Consider the following 20,971-nt stretch of genomic DNA (forward strand, 5'->3'; position numbering starts at 1 on the left):
TACGCAAATATTGAGCATTCTCGTAGATAATATGTTGGACAAACATTCTGTTACTGATCTGACTTAATTGTGATGTATTTTATGTGTCTTAATTTCTTGAACTTGTTAAATAGTGGCAAAAGTGGAATTCCAAGGGTTTTGAAAGTATGATAACATAAGAACTTTTATTCAAAGGAACTTGAAGTGTTCTAATTTTTTTTTTTTAAAGATTTATTTATTTATTTATTTGACAGAGATAGAGACAGCCAGCGAGAGAGGGAGCACAAGCAGGGGGAGTGGGAGAGGAAGAAGCAGGCTCGTAGTGGAGGAACCTGATGTGGGGCTCAATCCCATAACGCCGGGATCACGCACTGAGCCGAAGGCAGACGCTTAACGACTGCGCCACCCAGGCGCCCCTGAAGTGTTCTAATTTTATGAGTTTAAAAACCCTTACTGAAGCTTACCAAACTTTCTAGCATATGAGAGACCATCCACAACTTCCAAAGATTAGTTGAAATATAGTGCTTTAACAAAAGGAAAGGAAATACAGTGTAATCAGTAGTTCTTCAGGGGGAGGGGGTGGGGGAGGGGGAGGGAGATATGTATAAATTTGTATATTGTTTTATTAGAATTAGCTACATAATTATAGTTTTATATATTTTACATATGAAAATAAATTGATGTTCCTTCCCTTCATATATGTATCTTACTATCCTAATTTTGGGTTAATAGCAGGTTTTCTGTAAAGGAGCTAAAGTTAATTTTATATTAGAATGCTTTATAAGAGACTTCATTTTACTTTCTGCCTGGAAGAAAGTAATTGATGTGGATGACTTTCTCTCAGAAGTAGTTTTCCAACATTTTTTGCTTGGTTAATCTCAAAACATATACAAAAATAGCAATATTAAATTTAAAAATTTGTTTCACTATTATTGATCACTGAGAACCTTTCTTGGTTGCTTCTTATTACTGACATTTTTCTGAAATATGAACTAGAACAACTTGTATTTTAAGTAGCTGAAACAGATATGCTAATAGATAAAAATGCATTCATATATATACATACATATGTATATATATATAATTTGAGTTTTTGAGTATAGTTGATGTTACATCAGCTTCAGGTGTACAACATAGTGATTCAACTTCCGTGTAAGGCTGTGTTACCACAAGTGAAGCTACCGTCCGTCACCATACAGTACGATTACAGTATCATTGACCAAAATACGGTCTCTTCTCTTCTGTATGTCTTATCTCCATGATTTCATTCTGTAACTGGAAGCCTGTGTCTCCCATTGCCCTTTGCCCATTTTGCCCATCCCTTGCCCCATTTCTCTCTGGCGACCATCAGTTCTCTGTGTTTATAGGTCTGATTCTAAAAATGCGCTCTCATTAATGAAGGATTGACACTCCTTGGCCTTGATCTATTTTTTCCGGAATAAACTTGGAAAACAGATCCAGGCAGACACACAGAGCGACGACCAGGGATTTGTTGGTGGGCATTTTGTATAATATAGTGATTACATCTTGATTCTGGAGAGTCTTCCATATAAATTTGAGATGACAAATATGCAAGGGGGTCATAAACTGTGGTTCAAATAAATGTCCACATTTCCAAATGGAGTAATTTAAATTCAGTGAATTTTTAATGTATGATAGCTGTCAGTGTATCTTTTAGCTCATCAACAACTGAGCACTTTTTTCAAGTAACTGCGAAAGATGTGCCTGCTCATGGAAGTATTTCACAAGCCTGGCCCCTCACCACAGAGAATTTATATAAACGCTGAATAACTGTAGTCAGTGTTGGTTAATGCCCTGAGAGAAGTCATTCGTCTTTGTGGAATACTGTCTGTTTCAGCCTTTGTTTTAAACTGTGAGGCTTTATAACTCTTACATTGCAAATTCTAGAGTTTAGAAAGAGCAGTAAACCACTGTGTTTTGACATACATAAACACTGCTCAAGGAAACCCACCATCTTGTATGAGTGGTGAGTGCAGAGGGTTATAGTAGGTCTGTATTTGAAAACAATGATTTTTACAAGTAAAAGCAACAAACATGGCACAGTGATCCATTATTTTTCCTTTTGTGTTTTGGACACTGTAATTCATCAGATGGGCAAGTCATCAAAAGGATTATTGTGTTATTGTGAAAAATAGAAGGCTTTTCGTGCCAATACATGACCAGACAGCCAGTGAACTATTTGGTTAGGGATTATAGGCTTTTTCCCTTCCAAAGCAAAGCGAGGCTGTCACCTGGTACTGAACTTTATTTTCACCACCACTCCCCATCAATATGCCTTTTTGTTGTTGTTGTTGACATGTGTTGTATTTTCTTGTCCCATTTAGTTTTTAAGTTACGCCAGACTAATTCAGATTCATAAATATTCCTTACTTTAAGGTTTTTTGACAAATTAAAATCTTCCAGTGCTTGCATGCAACCTAAAAATGAATGTGATATCTAAGATGGAGCATTAAAATAACAATCAGTCTAGAACAGCTTTTTTAGAACAGTAGGATTCCGAGATTAGAAATTCAAACCAAAAAGGAGTCAAGTCAGTCATTTAAGAGAACAGCCGAGACGCATTTGAGAGTGGGGGAGGCAGTGACGTCCTGAAAATGGAGAATATAATAAGCAGCCATCTGAGATTGGGTCATGGGAGAAGGAAGGCCCATCTGGGGAAGAACCATTTTGGTTGAGACTTGAAGGAGGAGGAGGAGCTAGCCACGCGTAGAGCAGGAGGTAAAGCATTCCCGATACAGGAACAGCCGGTCCGAAGGTTATAAGATGAGGGAGAGCTTGACACATAGTCCAGGAACAGAAAGAAGGCTAGTTAGAGCTTTGTAAATGATGGGGAGAGGTAGGCTGGGGGCAGATCATGCAGGGCCTTGCAGGCCATGAGGAAGAATATGGTTTTATTCTAGTGCTATTGAAGTGTGTGTGTGTTACACACGTGTACACACTTATACAAGCACGCAAGTGCATGGTATTACCTTTTTTAAAAAATCACTTGGTGCAATGTTGAGAATGATTGATAGAACAAGAGAGGAAGCAGGCAGACTGGTTAGGAATACTCCAGGTGAGAGGAATGGGGATCTTGCCTTGGATGATAGTAGCCATTTAGCCATTTGACACCATAAGCTTAGTGCCTGGGACCTACAGGCTTCTCAGGGTTCTACAAGTGCCTAAGACCTAAAAATGGGTCTTATTCGCTTCAAAATGCAAAAAAAAAAACCCAAAAAACAAAAACAAAACCAAAACAACCCACGCATCCTCCCCTACACACTGAAATTAATAAGCATCTGAAAGCATGCAAAATAAATATTTTGTCAACTTCATTATATAACTTTAAATTTGATATTCATTAACATTTTGATATCCTTACTAGGTCAGAGTTTCCCATTTTGCAATTATTTCATTATGTGTAATGGGTGCTTAGAAATCATAATTATAAATTAAAAGTTACTCATAGTCCTAGATTTTCCAAGGGAAAATTACTAAAATCATCCCAAAAGTTAAAAATCCTGGAAAATATTTATACTTAACTTAAGATGTGAGTTCATTTGTGATTTTGGTGTGGGCTTTCAAAAGTGTGAGTCCTCAAGGACTGTCAAAGTCTTCAAATGGCCCGGGGCGGTAAAAATAGAGGAGGAAGAACTGGCCACGTTTAAATTCAGTTGGATTTGATGGTGTTGAGGGATGAAGGCCAGAGGCATCAAGGTTTCTGGCTTGGGTAACTGGTGCAAATATGAGTATGGTATCTGGTGAAAAAGGCAAGGCTGGGGAAGAAGGAAGGTTTGGACAGGGTATAGGAAGGGTGTGGGCCAAGAGGTTTCTTGTAACACACAGATTAGAGGTGCTTGATGCCTCTGCAGTTCAATATGGCGGATCGCACACATCCCTGCCCTCCAGGAGCTTGCCACCTAGAGGCCTTTGTGTTTACTGCACTTCTGTGGGGGCATAGAACCAATGTCGGTCACCCTGTCAGTCAAGCACTTTTTATACAGGTGAAGTAACCTCCGTGGTTGGGGTCTTGGGGGAGAAGCTACAGGTGGACAGAGGCTTTATCGCTGCTCCCCACTTGCATTTGTTGAAATGTGATGTGGTCTTAGGTTGATCTGCCGTATGACAGAAATTTCAACCACAAAACACGTTCCTGTTCATCTGCAAGAGGGATGAAGGAAATACATGAGGGCCAGGGTTGCTGGGTCAGGAGGGTATGTATGTATTAGACTTACTGTAGGTCAAGTTGAGGCATTCAGGGGGGAGGTTAGAAAAATGAAAACTGTTAAACGTTGAATTTAATTCTATAATATCGACCTTTACTGTCTTGTCACAGTTTTGAATGGTATTCAAATTAAAGATTCCTTTATGGAAAAATCCTAAAAACTTATTGAAGCAAGTCATTTTAAACTCTAATTATCTGTTGCAGTAAATAGATTCAGAAATAAGTTCAGGCAAGATTAAAGAGACCATAGAGAATTCAAATACTGCTCACGTTGGGATTCTGACATTATGCCCCATGTCTGTTTCAGCTGGTCTTAGAGCTCCTCCTACTGGCCAATCCCATGATCGGACTCTATATCCTTCAAAAATCTGATTTGAGGGCCTGGTGTAGTTTAATGGGTTAAAATTCAGAATATATTTAGAATTTGGTAAAAGTTTAAAAATGGCTTTGATATGTTGGTATCTTCAGAGCTCAGGCAATGTTCCTGTTAAATGTCTGCATGCTGCCTGTTTATCTGTGTAAGTTTGACCATTGAAATATCCTGAAGTAATCTCAAGTGACCCTTCTTTCCTAGCTCCAGTTGGTGTTGTCGATCAAAGTCTTAGGAAGGATTTTCCTGGTCCTGCTGGGGAGATTTCAGCATACGGCCCCGAAGTTGTCAGTACTGCCATGGTACAAGACGGGGATGGCAGAAGGGACCTCAGAAGCCCAGCTAAAGCCCCACATGTGCAATTCATTGAAGGAAAGGTATGGTAAATTAGTAGAAAATGTGATTTTAAATGTGTACTTAGACTAGAGGCTGTTCCATTTATCGTTTCAGAACTCAGGTATGATTTAAAATTAGTCAGTATATGTTCTCTGTTGATATAAATTCCCAATATGTAGGCTCCTACTGGTTTGAACAGGGTCTCTAACATTTTTCTGATTGTTGTTCAAAGCAAAATATTTCAATGTAAATTATATTAATGCAAGCAAGTAATTTAGTGACCTAAAATTTTTGACTGTCTTCAAAATCATCCTTTTTAGTTAAATCCCTGTATTATAAGAGCTATGTGATTTGAAATTTATATTTATTTTGTCTTTATGAAAAATGTTATTTTTCATTAATCTCTGACTGATGAAGAAGAAATTCTTAAGCAAAGGATGATTGTTTTGTAAATAGTGAATGAGAAGATGGTGTGTTGCTTATCTCCTTATTTGGGGCAGACACCATAGTGAATGGAGAAGTAACTTATACTGTGTTTTCAAATATGTCACGATTTTATGATACCTTTTTACCTTGGGCAAGTAAAGTCACTTGGGGATAGATCTGAAGAGGCTTTGAGTTCATCGGATCTCTCTTCTGTGTCTGCACAAAGCACCTTTTTTATACATAACATTGGAAGTGAACACAAGAAGGAAATGAAATTCTGCTATAGATTCATAATGTTCTCTAAATTTTAACTTTTGAAAAATGTAAAGACCTGCAACATGAATTTATGAAGAACTTACTAGATGAAGGGGCTGCCAGTGGGTCAGCATAGAGCAGGGCTCGGAGACCATGCTGGCCCTTAACACTCCAAGAACTTGGCCATCAAGTCCTCTGAACACCTTTGTTAAAGAATTTGTGACTATCATACCAAAAAGAATTATTTGGTTGAAAATCATTCAGTTAAAAATAACAGAAATCATGGCCAACAAGATATCCTTCAACTATTGAAAAGTCAGAATCTTTTATAATTACGCTCATGAGAACCCCAGGAGAGTGACTGCTTACATCTGAAACACAAGAGCTCAGCCTTTCAGAGTCTCCTTACCATTTTGCCTAGTTAATTTGATACATGCAGTTATTTTTAAAAAGTTACTTTAAATTCCAAAGGAAATTCTGCTTCAGCAAATGACTGTGTGCGCTGGTCTTTTTGCTAATGCTTTGAATGCTTGTCAGCTGGGTTTGAAAGTAAGAATGTTATTTGAGTTTCATTGGATCTGTTTGCAACCAGTCAGAAAATAATAATTAAATCCATCTATACCTATAAATTTTACGTGATAAAAGTAGTCCAGTTTTTCTCTTTAAAAGTGGATCATTAAATTCATGTTCTAACTGTGCTGTGTTAATAACAGTCCCTATTTGCAAGTACAAGTTTTCACTAACTGCCCATTTCTTCTTCTCTTTCTCTCTTGCCTTTGTTTCTCCTTTGACTGTATCTGTATTGTTGTGCGATTTCACATCCAATCATGGGTTTGCTCCCGAGAATAGTCTGTTTCCATGTGCCCACCCTCACCGCTCATTCGCTGTGTTTCATCTCTTTCCCCAAACCTTTTGCCAGTCCCTGAAGTGGACTTGCTTTCAGACATTTCGGAGGAAGACCCCTTTGGGGAGGCCGACCAGATCACACTAGACAGCTTAGAGCTCCCTTCTACCGGTGAGCCGTCAGAGCAGGGGGACAGTGACGTCACCACCCTTGACTCTGTCTCGGGTCCTGTTGCAGTCCCTCCTCAGCCTGACTGTCCTCCCACCCATGAGAAGCCTCGAAAAGAGGCTGACCACAAGGGTTCTGAATTTGGGTCCTTTTCCTTCCGTTTCTGCAAATGCTTCCCACCTAGCTTCCCCTCCCTTCTCGATGAAGATGGGTATCTCGCCTTCCCCAGCCTCCCCAAGGTCTGGGTCTCCTTCCTCCCCGCCGACGTCCAGCACTACCTTCCTATTACCTCCCCTTCCTTCCTTCCTTCCCTCATCCTCATCTTTGGACTACTTCTCTCTGCTTCTCAGTCAGTGCCTTTTTCTCTCACCTTTTCCCTTCCTCTGGCTCTATCCCTCTGCTATCTGGAGGCTAAAGCCACTTCCTTCAATGTTTCTTACGACTGTGACTTGAATGACAAAACAGAGGAAGAGGAAGCCGTTGCTGGCACTCCTACATAAGCTTTATTTTGTGGGTCAACAAAACTGCATCTTCCTAATGTAGAGTGTAAACATGTGCATAAATTTCACCACTGATTACCCTCAAAATAGTATGATCTACACATTTTCACATACATGGTGTTTTAGTGCATGAGAAATACATGTAAATAAGTACTTCCCCGTCAATGATGTTCATGGACCAGGTCCACACATTCGAAGTTGAGAGCAAAGTTATGGATTATTTTGTAAATATCCAGACCATACTAGGTCTTCAAAACAAAACAAGACAAAAAAATAACAGGAAACCTGTGTTGCCCTTAACAAACCATATTGGGTCTGTTTGTTTTGCAGACAAATATCAATACTATCAATGCTGTTCCTTTAGGATGGACACTTGTTCCAATATAGAACTTAGGAAGCAGTGGACATAACGGTAATTGATGTGTATTAGTAGAACTCCTTAGTATCGTTCTTTCTCGTCAGAAAGCCAAGCTCGTTCTCGCATTTCTGAGGACGCATATGTAACCTTTACTCCTGACATTTATAGGTCTAATCTCAGAAATTCCTTTTCTCCTTGTTACTGTAGCATTTGGGAACCAGATGAATTTCAGGTAGTTTTTTTGTTTGTTTTTTGTTTTTTAACTCTAAATCATGTAGTTTTATGAAAGAGTCACTGTCAGGTTTTGTAAGGAAGATACTACTCTATCTTTAAGAAATACATATGAAAAATGACACACAGCTTTTTGAAAATTTAGACTGTTTGCTGTAAGGTTGGGCTACTTAGTGTCCTTTCAAGATCAGGTGTGCAGTTTGAGGGTTTTTACCCCTGGATCAGGCTACCTCTGCACTACAAGGCTGGTGCTAACGTGTGCGGGACGTTTTTGTTTTGCTAAGTGTGGTCTGGTGACTTAGGGTCTCATCCTGTGGGTACTGGCCATAGAGAAAAATCACAATTTAGAGCAAACCTTAAGAAAAATGTAAGGATGATGCTATGATTAGGAATACTGGGAGAAACCACTATACCTAAAGATTATCTGAAGACTGCCAAACACTGACATTTTAGAGAATTAAGTATTGACCAAGGAATTGGAACATGAGCCTTAATACATTGTCGGATAGCTCTTGTTTTTCCCTTCTGATAAAAAGATACTCTGAGCTCCCTGCTCACCTCAAAAATACTTGGTTTAAGGGGAAAAAAAAAGGCATTTTGAACTCTCAGATTTAACCCTATCAATCCAGTAAAGAAGAAAAGGAATATATATGATTCTGCTGTAAGTTAACATGTGAAGGTTACACTATTGTCTTTTGGTCTCAGAATCATTATTTTTCTTTCTTGTTCTTCCTTTCCTTGAGTCAGTTATCAGGATTTATGCGGGTTCTTAGAAAATTTATTGAAGTATAATTAACACACAGCGTTACATTAGTTTCAGGTATATAACATAATGATGCGACAATTCTATAATCTGTCACCATATGACATTATTAGAATATTATTGACTATATTCCCTGTGCTGTGCTTTTCATCTCCATGAGTTAGTTTTTAATTTACAGGTTCTTTTCCTCCTTTTGGGTCACTGGATATGGAGAATTATCCAACTATGAGAAACTATTCTTACTTAAAGAATTTTATGAAAGAAAAGTGGTTATAAAATATGAGGACTTTTAAATACAATTTTAACATGCAAGTAGCAAAATAAACCAATTTTCCTCCCAAGGAAAGAAATCTGTTAAAAACCTGAATTATAGGGTGATTATTTGTCCCTGATGTAAAATTTGGTTTTCGCTTTACATCATTCTATTTTGCCCTCGTCCCTAGTTGATTTAGACCTTTCACATTAGGACAGATGGAATTATGCCATTTTTACACTCTCCTATTTTTATTTCTGAGTAAAAACATTCAAAAACAGCACATACTCTAGGGACTGAGAAAGAGTGAAGCTTCCATTCTCCATTCCACCTTTGCAAAGGATTCCTTCCGCCATTTGTGCAACACTGTAGGTGAAGAAAGACCAAAGTGGCTTTATGTTCTGCATCTTCTGGGGGCCAAACAGTAAAGGTTGGTAACTCTAGTTCACCATTTCAGTTCAAATACAACATCTTTGCCTCCATGGGCAGAATTCCCACTGCTGCTGCCCTTCTTTCTGGCCATTGGCTGCATGACTTTCAGGTGAAGCTGGAAGAAGAGGAGACACACCGGAGGAGGTGGATATTTATTCCTCCCCAATTAAATACCTGGTGGCTGCCGCCTGCCATGATTACTGTGTGCGCGTGGGGTGGGGGTAATGCACTTCCGGGGTCGATATGTGAGTTTTGCTTGTTGTGGCTTTTAGGTTCTTAAGATTTTTATTTCTCTTGCATTTTAATGTCTTGGACTGTCCAACTCGGGGTTGTTTCTGGTGCTTGCTGATTGATGCACTTATGTTTATTTGCCTTTTCCCCCCTGTGTGTGATTTAATTTCACAGAAAAATTCCTTGAGAGTAGAAGGGGATAATATTTATGTCAGACATAGCAATTTAATGTTGGAGGTTTGTATAATTTAAGAAAACAACTCTGTCCTAATGGCTGCCAGGCTGCTGTGGACGGGAGGTCACGCACCGGCTGGCTGGCAACTTCCTTCAAGCACATTGCATGAACTGCATGGGGGACAGTTCCGCTTGGAGTGCATGTTAACTGTCCGACTTTGTTCTTTTAAAGTGGCTTAGGTAGGAATATGTCTACTAGAAGTTCTCAAAGTGACAACTGGGAAAAACAAAAATGTTCAGTCAAATGAGTAAAATTTTTATCTATTACTCTCGAAGTTCTACAGGTAAATTTGTTCTCTCCTAATGGGTTATCTCCGCGGTATAGAAGCTGAAGTAACATCCTATCCTTAATATATATTCCCCAGAACAGATATTTGTTGGTTAGGCTTTAAATGGCTTTAGATCCGTGTTCACAATTTTGGGGAGGAAAGTTGCTTCAATCCATGCAATGAGGAATGTGGTCCGCTTAAAGTAATTACCTTTGAAAAAATGTTGATTAATGGGATTGCTTGGATTAAAAAGAAAGTGAAAAAGAAAGGAAAAAAAAAAACCAACCAACCAATCAGGTGTGTAAAATATATTCCCCGTGTCACACGAGAACAGTTTTTGTTTTTGTTTCCCCCTTTTTTTATGGTGGTAAAATGGTGACGTATTCAGTGGAGAACTGCAATTCTCAGTAATCTGACTAATCTGGTTGCTTTTGGCAGCTTTGATAACTATTGGAAATGTATTTTGCATAACTTAACTAAAATGCTTTACAGTGTAATATGTAACCTTGCTTTGAACAAATGCAAGAAATGTGCCTGATCTCAAGCCACAGTCATTTTCCCATGCCGTGCAAAGAGTGTCAGATTGCCATGAGTTTTTGCAAGTGACTATAGAAGCTCCTAGAGGGGCTACTGTGCTTGTGCATGAATGTGGAAGATCTAATTTTATCAGATGCATGACCTGTTCCTCTGGGAGTGGGATGAAAGCTATAATCCGCAAGTGGCCCTGTGATTTTGAAATGTAAGAAAATATTTAAAATTCACTTAAAACTGTTTCCTGAACATTTATTACCTTTTATTCCCACAAATGCTACTTATCAGGGCCAATCTAAAAATTTCCACAAATACCATTTGTCAAGGCCCTATTCCAGTGAAAATTGACCTGGTAGTTTTTCTTGTATCTTTGTCTTGTAAAAGGACCATTTGGTATGTGGGGTGGCTGGGCCTCACAGTTGTGCTTGGCAAGTACATGAAACCAGTACACGAGGTTCCCTCTTTTATAGAGAGGCCAAACAGAAGGAGCCTCTGGAAGCCAGTATTTTCATTCCTTAAGGATTCCTTAAGGAGTTCATATTCCATTGCTGAAATTTCCTGGAAAAAGTCAACCCTTGGTTTTCTCTCTCTCTCCCTCCTGCTCTCTCTCTCTCCCTCCCTCCCTACCTCCCTCTCTCTGATGATCTTGGTCTGGCTTCCCCACCAGGCCAAATGTGCTTCTGAGTACCTTTCTCTTTTTACTTCATTTACTATGTTCATAGAATGCAGCTGTAGTAATAGCCTTAATGAGAAAGGTAAATTTGCAGGAGCGAAGTCATAGGCTGCATTTTAAATCCAGTTACCAGAAAGAAGATTATTAGCCATTTTGAGTACTAGTGATTCCATGGCTTCCTTCTAATAATATAAGTAATTATTTCTTAAAAAAATTCTAACCAGAAGAAACCAGAACCTTTTAAAATGGGAATCATAAAAAATACGCATTGGCTCTATTTTCAAATTTTGATGAACTACTTCTATTCATAGGTGATAATATGGCTTTTGAGACTTGGCATTTTTCTTGCTTTACTGTGTTTTTTTTAATCATAAGTTTCCTTTGTCTTATTTTTTGGTTTTTTATTTTTGTCCTGCTGGGATTTTTTTTTTTTTTTTCCTTTTGGATTTCCACCCTTTATTACGTTACATATTGCTAGGACCTCGATAAGGCCCAGGAGGACATACTGAGACATCAGGCTAGCATTAGTGAACTCAAGCGCAATTTTATGGAATCCACACCTGAGCCGCGCCCTAATGAATGGGAAAAACGACGTATCACACCTCTGTCCCTACAGACACAAGGGGTATGTGAATAGCTGTTTGTTGGCTATATGTCTCGCTCCAGCTCTTCAGTAAAACTCAGGTCGCTAATCTATTATGTTGATTCTCAGGAGGTTAGAAAATGTTCCCTTCTTTTAATGTAATTGCTAACAACTTTTTAAATACTAAATATTAACAATGTAATACTTATTGACATAGTTCTTAGTAAATTGTGTGAGTTTCAAAATATTTTCAAAAGTTGCAGAATAATTTCACTCTTTTACTCAAGTAAATTAGTAGCAATGAAATGTTCTGTAGGGTGATTTAGAAACCGATATTGTCTTGTATTTAATAAGGTTTTCAGTTATGGACTACTGAAATGATAGCGTTTACTTGATAATTAAATAATAATTAAAGGGATGTAGGAATATAGATCATATTTACAATGGTTTAAGGTAATTACTGTGAGGATAATGAGTTAAACTTAACTTTGAAAACTAATGAGCCCTGTTGAAAATTTGCAGAATGTTATGCAACTTAATACTGAAACTTCTTAGTGAAATGTAGACTACTGTTTTAAAAGGATTTTTAACCATAACATCTCTCTGAACTCATTCTTTTTCTTTCCATGGTTTATCTCTTCCCACCACCAACATAAGTGTTGCCTTTCGAGGATATTCTCAATCTCTTTCTCCATTCATTCTCATCTACATCTCTTCTTTTCTGATGTTCCAAACTCTTATCAACCAAGAATTTTCATGGACTCATTTATCATACTTGAGGACATAATGACCATACTCTATTAAATATGCTGTTTTAAAAAGCGTATGAACGTGTTACCCGACAATTTCGTCTTTCCCCTTTTACTTACAGCCCTCTCTTCCCCTGAAGCTCATCATCTCTCTCGTCTGGCTTGAACGTTACCAAATGTGTACGCACTTGAGTTAGTCTCATGCTATTTTTATTCACTTTTTCTTAAAAAGGCAAAGCTGTTAGTTGCTTTAAATTTGTAAGTTTGTGACAGTGAAAGGAAAATAGCTCTTCGAGAACAGAAGCAAAACTAATTGCTGAACTGAGAGAACAGCGGATGACAACATTAAGATCGAAAACACCAGGGTCTTATGAAGTTGCATACAGCTTACATTCTTATTTTCAGATTTTCTGAAGATATTAATGCCCCTGTGTCAGCAGTCAGCTCTAGAGGGTTGTGTTTTCTGGAGAAACCATGTCTAATGACGTGTTAAGATCTTGTCCTCCCTTTATGTGCTGCTTGATCTGGTTCGTTCTGCCGACCCACACAGTTGTTTTATGTTTGTGTTGCTATAGATGTAACGTACTTGTCTTATTTGTTGATTCTGTCTATTGTTTGAAACAATAGAGGAAAGGAGACCATCTTTTCAAGGCTATTGTATCCACGAAGGAGAAGCATCACATGGCAGCAACACGGACAGTTGAAGAGAAAGTCCAGGAGGCGGACAAGGTGTTCACCTTGCATCCTCGGATCTGCTCTTGCTTTTCCCCCTTTTCCTTGTATTTCTGTCCACAGCCATAGGATACTCCTTTTTTTCTTATGTAGTCACCTAAAATTGTGTCAGTAATTTTTGGGGCATTTAAAAAATTAAATTTCCTTATTTAGAGACATAGGATCATTAGTGAGAAATAGCATATTGCAGGAGGACCATATTTGAAAACCCACAAATTGAAATGCAGACATATCAACCAATTTAGGTGAAAAATGACCCCAAATTTTGATGTATGCGGCTGACAGTTGGGAAACTGTGATCTCCTGTGAAAATGCACCATTAGTACAACGCTCGTGTGCACACTGTGGCTGTGTTACAATCACAAATTATGTGTGATGTAGATCAACTGTTTTTCTAATTACATTTGGAAACCTTATGAATTTTCATTTTTAAGATTTTTTTAGTGGGAGAAAAGATTCGATGTGTCACAGCAGCCCCTGAGATCTCTGTGCTCCCTGCATATATGAAATATCTGATATTACTTGGGAAGTTAGCTTTCCATTGCTTTTACATCCCTATTCTTCTGTTTCTGCTAATTTTGCTTAGCCAGCTGACTGGTCTGTCATTTGCTGGGACTAGAGTCCTTAGGGTCCAGTGGGGGAGATAGCAGACATGTTAATTAGTAATTAGAAAATTTAGGGTACTAAGGAATAAGGGTTAAGAAGATGAACTACAGTGTCCTGTTAGAAGGTGATTGGGAAGGCGGCTTTCCCTCTGTGCTCAGGAAAGAGATGGCATTGGAGTTGAGACCTTACTATGAAGAGAAGGAGATAGACGTGAAGATTCTTCCATGTGTAAAGAAGAGGAAATACGACAGTCCCAAGACAGGAACTAGTTCAAGGATCTGAAAGTCCAAACGACAAGGGCTTAGGAAAAGTCAAAGAGGTTAGAAGGTCCACTCTGGGTCTTAAAGACCAGACTAACACTTTGGAATTCTATCGTCAGAGCGATGGGAAGCCATTGGAGAGCTTCACGCTGGGTAATGACCTAGTCCCACGTGTCGGACAGAGATCTCTCTGGTGCTGGATGAGGAATGGGTCCTCAGGGATGTGAATGAGAGCAGAAATCAGTGATAAGGAAAATGTGTATCTGTTCCAGAAAGTCTGGTTTTGTTAATCAGTAGACAGTGGCATTCATCGGAATATACAGTGGGGTAGCGGAGGCGGCAGGGTAACTGGAAGATGAAGTCTTGCCCTAAAGGAATTGGAGGTGTAGCTGAGATGAAATATTTCCAGAGCACTGCAAATGAGAAAGATAATGTCATAAAGCTAAACCAAGTGGCATATTTATATACTTTAAAGGTTAGCCTGAAATCCAAAGCCTGTCAGACTGTGTGTAAAATGACTTTAATATTGTATGCTTTGAAATATTATGTAGTTTTGAAAATTTATCCTCCAGAAGCAAGTCACATGGCAGCATTTGGTCAATTTAAAATGATGTCTCTTTACTTTTTGCAATAGGAGACCTTGGAATTTTGGGGAAGATGTTGAAAATTATCATTTTCCAGGCTGTCATGGTTTAGAATCGTCCAATAGAAACCATATACAGTAGAAATCATTCACTCATTGTCGTAGAAGTTACGTTAAGATCCTGTTATGTGACATTTAAATCTGGAATTGGCCTCCTGTTACGCTCCTAAATGGTTTATCTGTATTTGAAGTTGTGCTTTTTTCTTGTTCTTTTCCTCTCCAGTATCTGTAGGAAGATATATTCTTACCTGGCGTGTATGTGGATCGTTATAACTGCAGTCACACATCCATTCACCCATTCACCCAACATTTATGGACCACTTACATCGTAACCCCGCCTCCCCTCCAATAACCTTTCACTACAATTAGTTGAAAGTGTGTGAGTAGTTAAGTCTGCTGGAGTGTTTTGACTTTTAATGGAATAACTTTTAAATTTGTCTTTGCCGCATCTTCATTTTACTACTGATTTTGTAGGGTGTCTTTATTACCTTTAAGTTGTAATCCTTAATGAATGTAAAATAAAAAGTTATGCATGGGAGTCTAATTTGATCAAAGTTCCCAAATTTCTATAATACGGGTTTTATAGATTAAAACTCAACAACCCCCAAGATCGAGAGTCCCAAGCTCCTCCAGCTGAGCCAACCAGACTCAAAACAGGAGTAGTTCTTGTTTAAATACACCGAACTTTCAGAATGGCTTCAGCATGAATATGATTCTGAGAGAAAATTGGAAACCAAGTCATTTAACGTAATACACTTACATTTAGTAAATAACTATTGTATGTTCTCTTTTGTAAGAATTATGACATACTTGCATTCTCATGAGTCTAGTAGAGATTACATAGACTGTGGCTGTAAAGTATTTTTGAAGATGTTTTATTGAATAATTAAATGCATGGCACTTACTGGGAAGGACCCTCTTTCCACCCACCTGACCCGGAGGCATGGTGTAATTATGGAGATTGTAAATAAGCTGAATTAACCCAGAAGATGTTTTTTCCCTCCTGAATATTACAAATGCTTCTGCGCCTCACTCATCTCATCGTCCCTACTCCTCACCCCCCTTCGTGTCCTGTTTCAAGGGGCATCTCGGAAATGCCATTCATTTATTCATTCATCTTTAAGCTTTCTGAGCACTAGGATTTTTTAGGAAGTGTTCTTACACAATTTTGACATTCGCTTTATGGCAACTCTTTACTGGTGACATTACAGGTACCTGGGACAGTCCCTGGCTTTCCTGCTGTGCCTCAGGCGGGTTACGTACTGTTGTTTCAGGGCCAGAAACGGGAACATGAACTTTGCCCTCATGGTTTTTCATGGACGGATGATTTTCAGATTGCTCACTTGAGTTTTCACCTCTGAGTTTGTCTTCCTGCTGAGAATTTTTTTCTTTACCTGTTTCTTATCGAACAGAGAAAAGAACTGTTTCTTCATTCCATGGCATATTTAGCATGTCTAAGGGAACATCTGTGGGTTGCTGTCAGAGCGCTCGTCATACAGACGTGCAAGTGGTATGGAGAATGGAGGAGGCCGGAGAAGCTGGAATAGATAGGGAGGGCCGTATACAAAATATGGACTATTAAGTGGACCTCAGAGAAGTGACGAAATTGGCAAGGCCCAGTGTGCGGAGGGAAGGGCATTGGAGGCAGGAGGGTGGGGTCACTGAAGCTCTTACACAGAGATAAGCGTGGCAAGAGTAGAGGCCCCTGAGGAGACCATTCGGTGCAGAAAGAAGCTGAAACCGAGTAGCTCCTTCAGGACCATGTGAAATAATGCTTGATGTGTGGGTAGATCAGTTTGTAAATAAAGCTTCAGTGATAAACTAAGGCATTTTTTAGCTGGTTCCCGGAGGTTAGAACTGTCAGATTCTCAAGGAGAGTTGGAAAGCTGGCATTTAGGCCAAACGCCACAGACGCCTGCTAGAATCTTTCAAACTCCTCGCCTTTCTCTCAGTTTATGCTGTTCTGTGATTCTTTCTTGTGTAACCTTTCCTTTCTTTCAATAGGTCACTGCTGTCTGTTCTGACTCATTGTTAACTCTTTGCTCTTCCTTTTCTGACTTCTCTAGAGCCTAGAAGAGGAGATAACGTCCATTTTGTTTAGTGAAAAGGGCTTTTCTGATAGCTTGAGAGCCACCTTCACCTCAGCCACCACATGGACAGCAGAGGGCACTGTTGTGAACTGTAATGCACCTCCTGAAAAGCTTTCCTCCTCGCCCTTCTCACAGTTGCCTGAGGTGCATTTTACTTTGTTTCCCCTGTTTTCAAAAGCCACATGATTTTTTTTTTTTGAATATTTAGGAACCCCTCTCTCCAGTGCTTTCATTGGCAAAATTAACTCTTCCTGGGAGAAACATTCAAGAAACAATGACTGAATTTGGACATGAGGGAAAACTACAGATTGGATGTTTCTCCTGCTTTTGGTCCCCTGCCACAAAATCTGCCTAAATTCAGAGAATCATCTAAAGCAGTAAGGCCCAGAGTCTGAGTGGTTGTGGGAAAGGAAGCCCTCACTCTAAGCGAAACAAAGTATGTTTGGCAGAAAAGTTTTTAAAGCCTGAATGTCTTTCAGGCATCTCCTGATGGCTGCTTATTTTTAAAATTCTGCTCATGTGTAACAATACAAAGTGCCTGCCATTTCTTGGAATGACCCTTAGGGATTCCCTGAACTTGGGCAGAGCCCATCTGGCCATTTAGGGTTAAGTAATAATAACTGAGTAATAATGATGGGATGTCTGCTTTAGAAATGTTCTGACCACTGGCTATCTTTATTTATAAAGAAGTTTATAGTTAAATATTACTCATCAAAATAGGCTCAGAGTTTTCCAGTTTAATCTCGGAAACGTCTGGGTTTTTAGTAAAAACTGGAAGGATCTCCTTCTTGTACTGATGTACACGGTACTAATTTCGAGCCCTGAAAACATGGCCTTACCTAAGAATAATAGCACGCATCAGAGAAAGTGAGTACATGTTGACAGGTGCTGTCAGAAGTGTACCCTTTTAGGGCCTTTGGCTTACGGTTGTCCACGTCACTGGTGCAGATAAGTGGGGGTTGCTGCTGTCTGATGCAGGCCCCAGCTCTAGTCCATGTAGTCTTGGCAGCCCCGCCACAGGCTTGGTTTCTGGCCGCAGGGTTCAGAGGCACACTGCCCCGCTCCCTTCCGCATGGAGTTACCTTCTTGCAAAGCAGGGCTACTACCTGCCTACCAGAGTTATCTTCCAGTGAGATCACAGGCTCCAGTGTCACCCGAATTGTAAAAGGTTTATTTTTATCAGTGTAAAGTCATCCCTCCCCTCCTTTCAAAAGAAGTTTAAGGAAAATCGTAAGCTTTAAAAACTCCTTTGCAAGAAAGTTTCTATATTGGTTATCAATAGCAAAGCATAATAATTTATATTACTAATGTATTTGGTCAACAGGTATTTATTAAACGTTTAGGTACTGTACTACTTAGAGTAAATTTACTCCCAAGAAGTAGATGTCTGCGGGGCGGGGTGGGGAGCAGGAATAAACATCTCAGATAATAAACTTGGTTCATTTCAGTCTCCAAAGATGCTAGTTGGAGGAGCTAAATTCTAGAAGAAAGTACTTGGAGCTATCATTGACATCCACCCTAATGTTAAAAAAATTCCCTTTTGCCAATCTGTAATATAGCTTGGGATGTTAATAACCATTTCTGAAACAACATTTTTGTGTTAATAGCTATCTGAGACTAAGTATAATTTTGCCATTTACAGCTGTTTTTTAAATGAGCCAGCAGAAAATAACGGTGCCATCTCATTAATGCTATATTCACTTAGGAATCAGGGTTTCAGGCCAGGCTTTATAGTCTGATTAATATCAAAACTGTTCATTGGATAGGTTTTTAAAGTTTTGCAATTTTGACTTTAATCAGTAAGCTTTGGTATAATTCCATTTTTTTTTCCTACCCTTTTAACTAAATTAGGAGAGCTGATAGGTAGAACTACAATAAAAGCATTTTATGTCTTTGGGAGGATGCTGGCTCTTTTGTGTTTTTGTTTCCTTTCGTAAGCTTTTTGCATTTTGTCTGGATTGTCCTCCATGTGACCTTGAGCAAAGATTTTTGTAGATGTTGATTCTTGCTGTCCTGTCTTTGCAGTGTCAGATGTTTGTTTTGGTGGGTGTTGAGGTGTAAAACTTTATTGATTTGTGTCCTCGGTTGCTTTTTGTTTCGCAGAAACGCGCTCCCGAGTCAGAAGGGCCTTGCATTGGAGCCAGTGATGCTGTTAAGGTTCTCCCCTTTTCCATGTTAACACCATTGCCTGATGTTTCTGACCCCCTCCCGTTCTCCCTTGCTTCCCTTTCAGTCCATCATCCTAATCATCTTTGTTTTTCTCCATGACATGAACCTACCATCATTGGTTAACTTTGGTTTCCGTCGGTTTTTTTAATTTATTCATATATTTTTGTTTTCCCTCATCCATTTTTTTTTTTTGTGCAGAGTTCACATGAGACTCTGAATGTAGTGGAGGAGAAGAAACAGGCAGAGGTTGGGAAAGACGAAAGAGTAATCACAGAAGAAATGAACGGTAAAGAGCTATCACCTGGGAGTGGTCCTGGGGAGATGCGTAAGGCGGAGCCTCTGACCCAGAAAGACTCCACCTCCCTGTCTTCTGAGAGCAGCAGCAGCAGTGAAAGCGAGGAGGAAGACGCGGGCGAGTACCGGCCCCACCACCGTGGGCCCGAGGGCACCATAAGGGAAGAACAGGAGGAGGAGGAAGAAGCCGGCCGAGCAGCCAAGGTAGTAGAGAGGGAGCACCCAGTGCCAGGAGCCAGCCCAGGCAGACAAGCAGGTGCCAGTGTAAGCACAGTAGAAACAGAGATCCAGGAAAATGTAGTTGCCCCACAGATACCTGCAGAGAAGAGTGTAAACGAAGGCGCTATTAAGCAAGACATGAGCGAAGAAACAGAGGACGAGCAACATAAAGTTAACGGAGAGGTGTCTCATGTTGACATTGATGTTTTGCCACAAATTATTTGTTGTTCAGAGGTAAATGGGAGACCCAAGCGGGAGCTAAACTCGAGCTGTTTCTCAGGTGGAGAACACCTGCCTGCCTTCTCCTGTCCTCCCGATCCTCCTCCGGCTTTTTCTACGAGGTTCTGCTCTTTCTCTCTCCTGGGAGGAAGGGGGAAAGCACTGCTCTGTAGATTTTTCCGCCAGCTCCGTTCATGGTTTCTGGCTGCTTTACTGCACCTGGATCCACCTGACAGAGTAAACTTGCCCTCAGCAGCCATGCCATTTTTTTCCCTTCTTGTTTCACACTTAAATTTTTCTTTGCATGTTTTGGATGTTTTCAGCTGTTTGTCTTTAGTTGCACTGCTTCCTTGTGCTAAATGCCTTTTTTCGTTGGTTTAATGAGAAAATTGTATTGTTGACAAACGGTCAGTGTGAGTGTGTGTGTGTGGCTGTTACCATGATTGGCCTTGACTTTTTGGCTGATTCTCCCTTCAGCTTTAGATGTTTAGAAATGGCAGCTGGTTCTGATTACCGTGGTGCTCGGAGTCCAGCATCCGGCAGTGATGAAAACATATTTCTCGAATACCACTGTGATTGCTGTTTTTAGATTCCAGAGAGCATACGGATTGGTTAAGAGCATTTTCTTTCCTTGTGAGCGGCCAGAGGCTAGCCTGTTTGATAGGAGGACACTCTTCTCATTCTGTCCTCCATCAATTCTGGATGATTTGCAAGTTGATCATCTGTTTTCTGAATTATCTACATTGGATAGGAGTCTTCAACTTTATCTCTTCAAGAAAGAGAACTCTCCATACTCCTGGAAAATTAAGTCTCGGTCACGAGGTGCGGGTGTCTCTGAATTAGGAGACAAAGTTATGCTGAGGGAGGGTTTACCTCCATGGGACTTTTCTTGATTCTAAAATTAAATGCCCACGATGTAGGCATTATGCTAATATTTGCTCTCTTTGATGGGCTGGAAAATCTTGAAGTGACTTTGTCTTGAAATAATTAAATGGATTTTTATTAGATTACATTTTAAACTTCCTGTTTCACTTCAGAGAAGACATCTCAGGGTCTTTGAACGCTCTGAACTATTATTTTCTGCGTTTAACATATGGTTGTTCCTCTAAATAATTACACTTGGGAATTTTCTCTCAAAGTGCTGTAGTATTTTAGTAGTAGTATGGTCTGGTGTTGTATTAAACGTACAGGCTCAGCAGACTACAATGCTAACAGGCCGTGACCCTGTTCCTTAATGTTTTCATTGTTCAAAGACTTAATTGCAATGTTGGTGGAATAACTCTAGATGTAATATTTTAACTTCTGTAACACAGAAGAAACACTGCAAGT

General features: G+C 39.6%; 1 protein-coding gene across 36 annotated transcripts in view; it reads left to right on the plus strand.

Moving 5' to 3' along the window:
- EPB41L2 (erythrocyte membrane protein band 4.1 like 2) overlaps positions 1-20,971 on the plus strand; it is a 205,905-nt gene that overhangs the window by 159,277 nt on the left and 25,657 nt on the right. For 9 of the 36 annotated variants that reach the window (XM_026504797.4, XM_044386324.3, XM_044386321.3 and 6 more), the window contains 7 exons: positions 4,779-4,951; positions 9,546-9,608; positions 11,557-11,703; positions 13,038-13,139; positions 16,718-16,885; positions 18,845-18,898; positions 19,109-19,657. In XM_026504797.4, the coding sequence (XP_026360582.1) occupies positions 4,779-4,951; positions 9,546-9,608; positions 11,557-11,703; positions 13,038-13,139; positions 16,718-16,885; positions 18,845-18,898; positions 19,109-19,657 (1,256 nt within the window). The remainder of the gene's footprint in view (positions 1-4,778; positions 4,952-9,545; positions 9,609-11,556; positions 11,704-13,037; positions 13,140-16,717; positions 16,886-18,844; positions 18,899-19,108; positions 19,658-20,971) is intronic. The other 27 variants (XM_048226051.2, XM_048226049.2, XM_048226047.2 and 24 more) reach the window with 8 other exon arrangements.

The sequence above is a fragment of the Ursus arctos genome, unplaced genomic scaffold (genome assembly GCF_023065955.2).
Source record: "Ursus arctos isolate Adak ecotype North America unplaced genomic scaffold, UrsArc2.0 scaffold_13, whole genome shotgun sequence".
Taxonomy (NCBI): Eukaryota; Metazoa; Chordata; class Mammalia; order Carnivora; family Ursidae; genus Ursus; species Ursus arctos.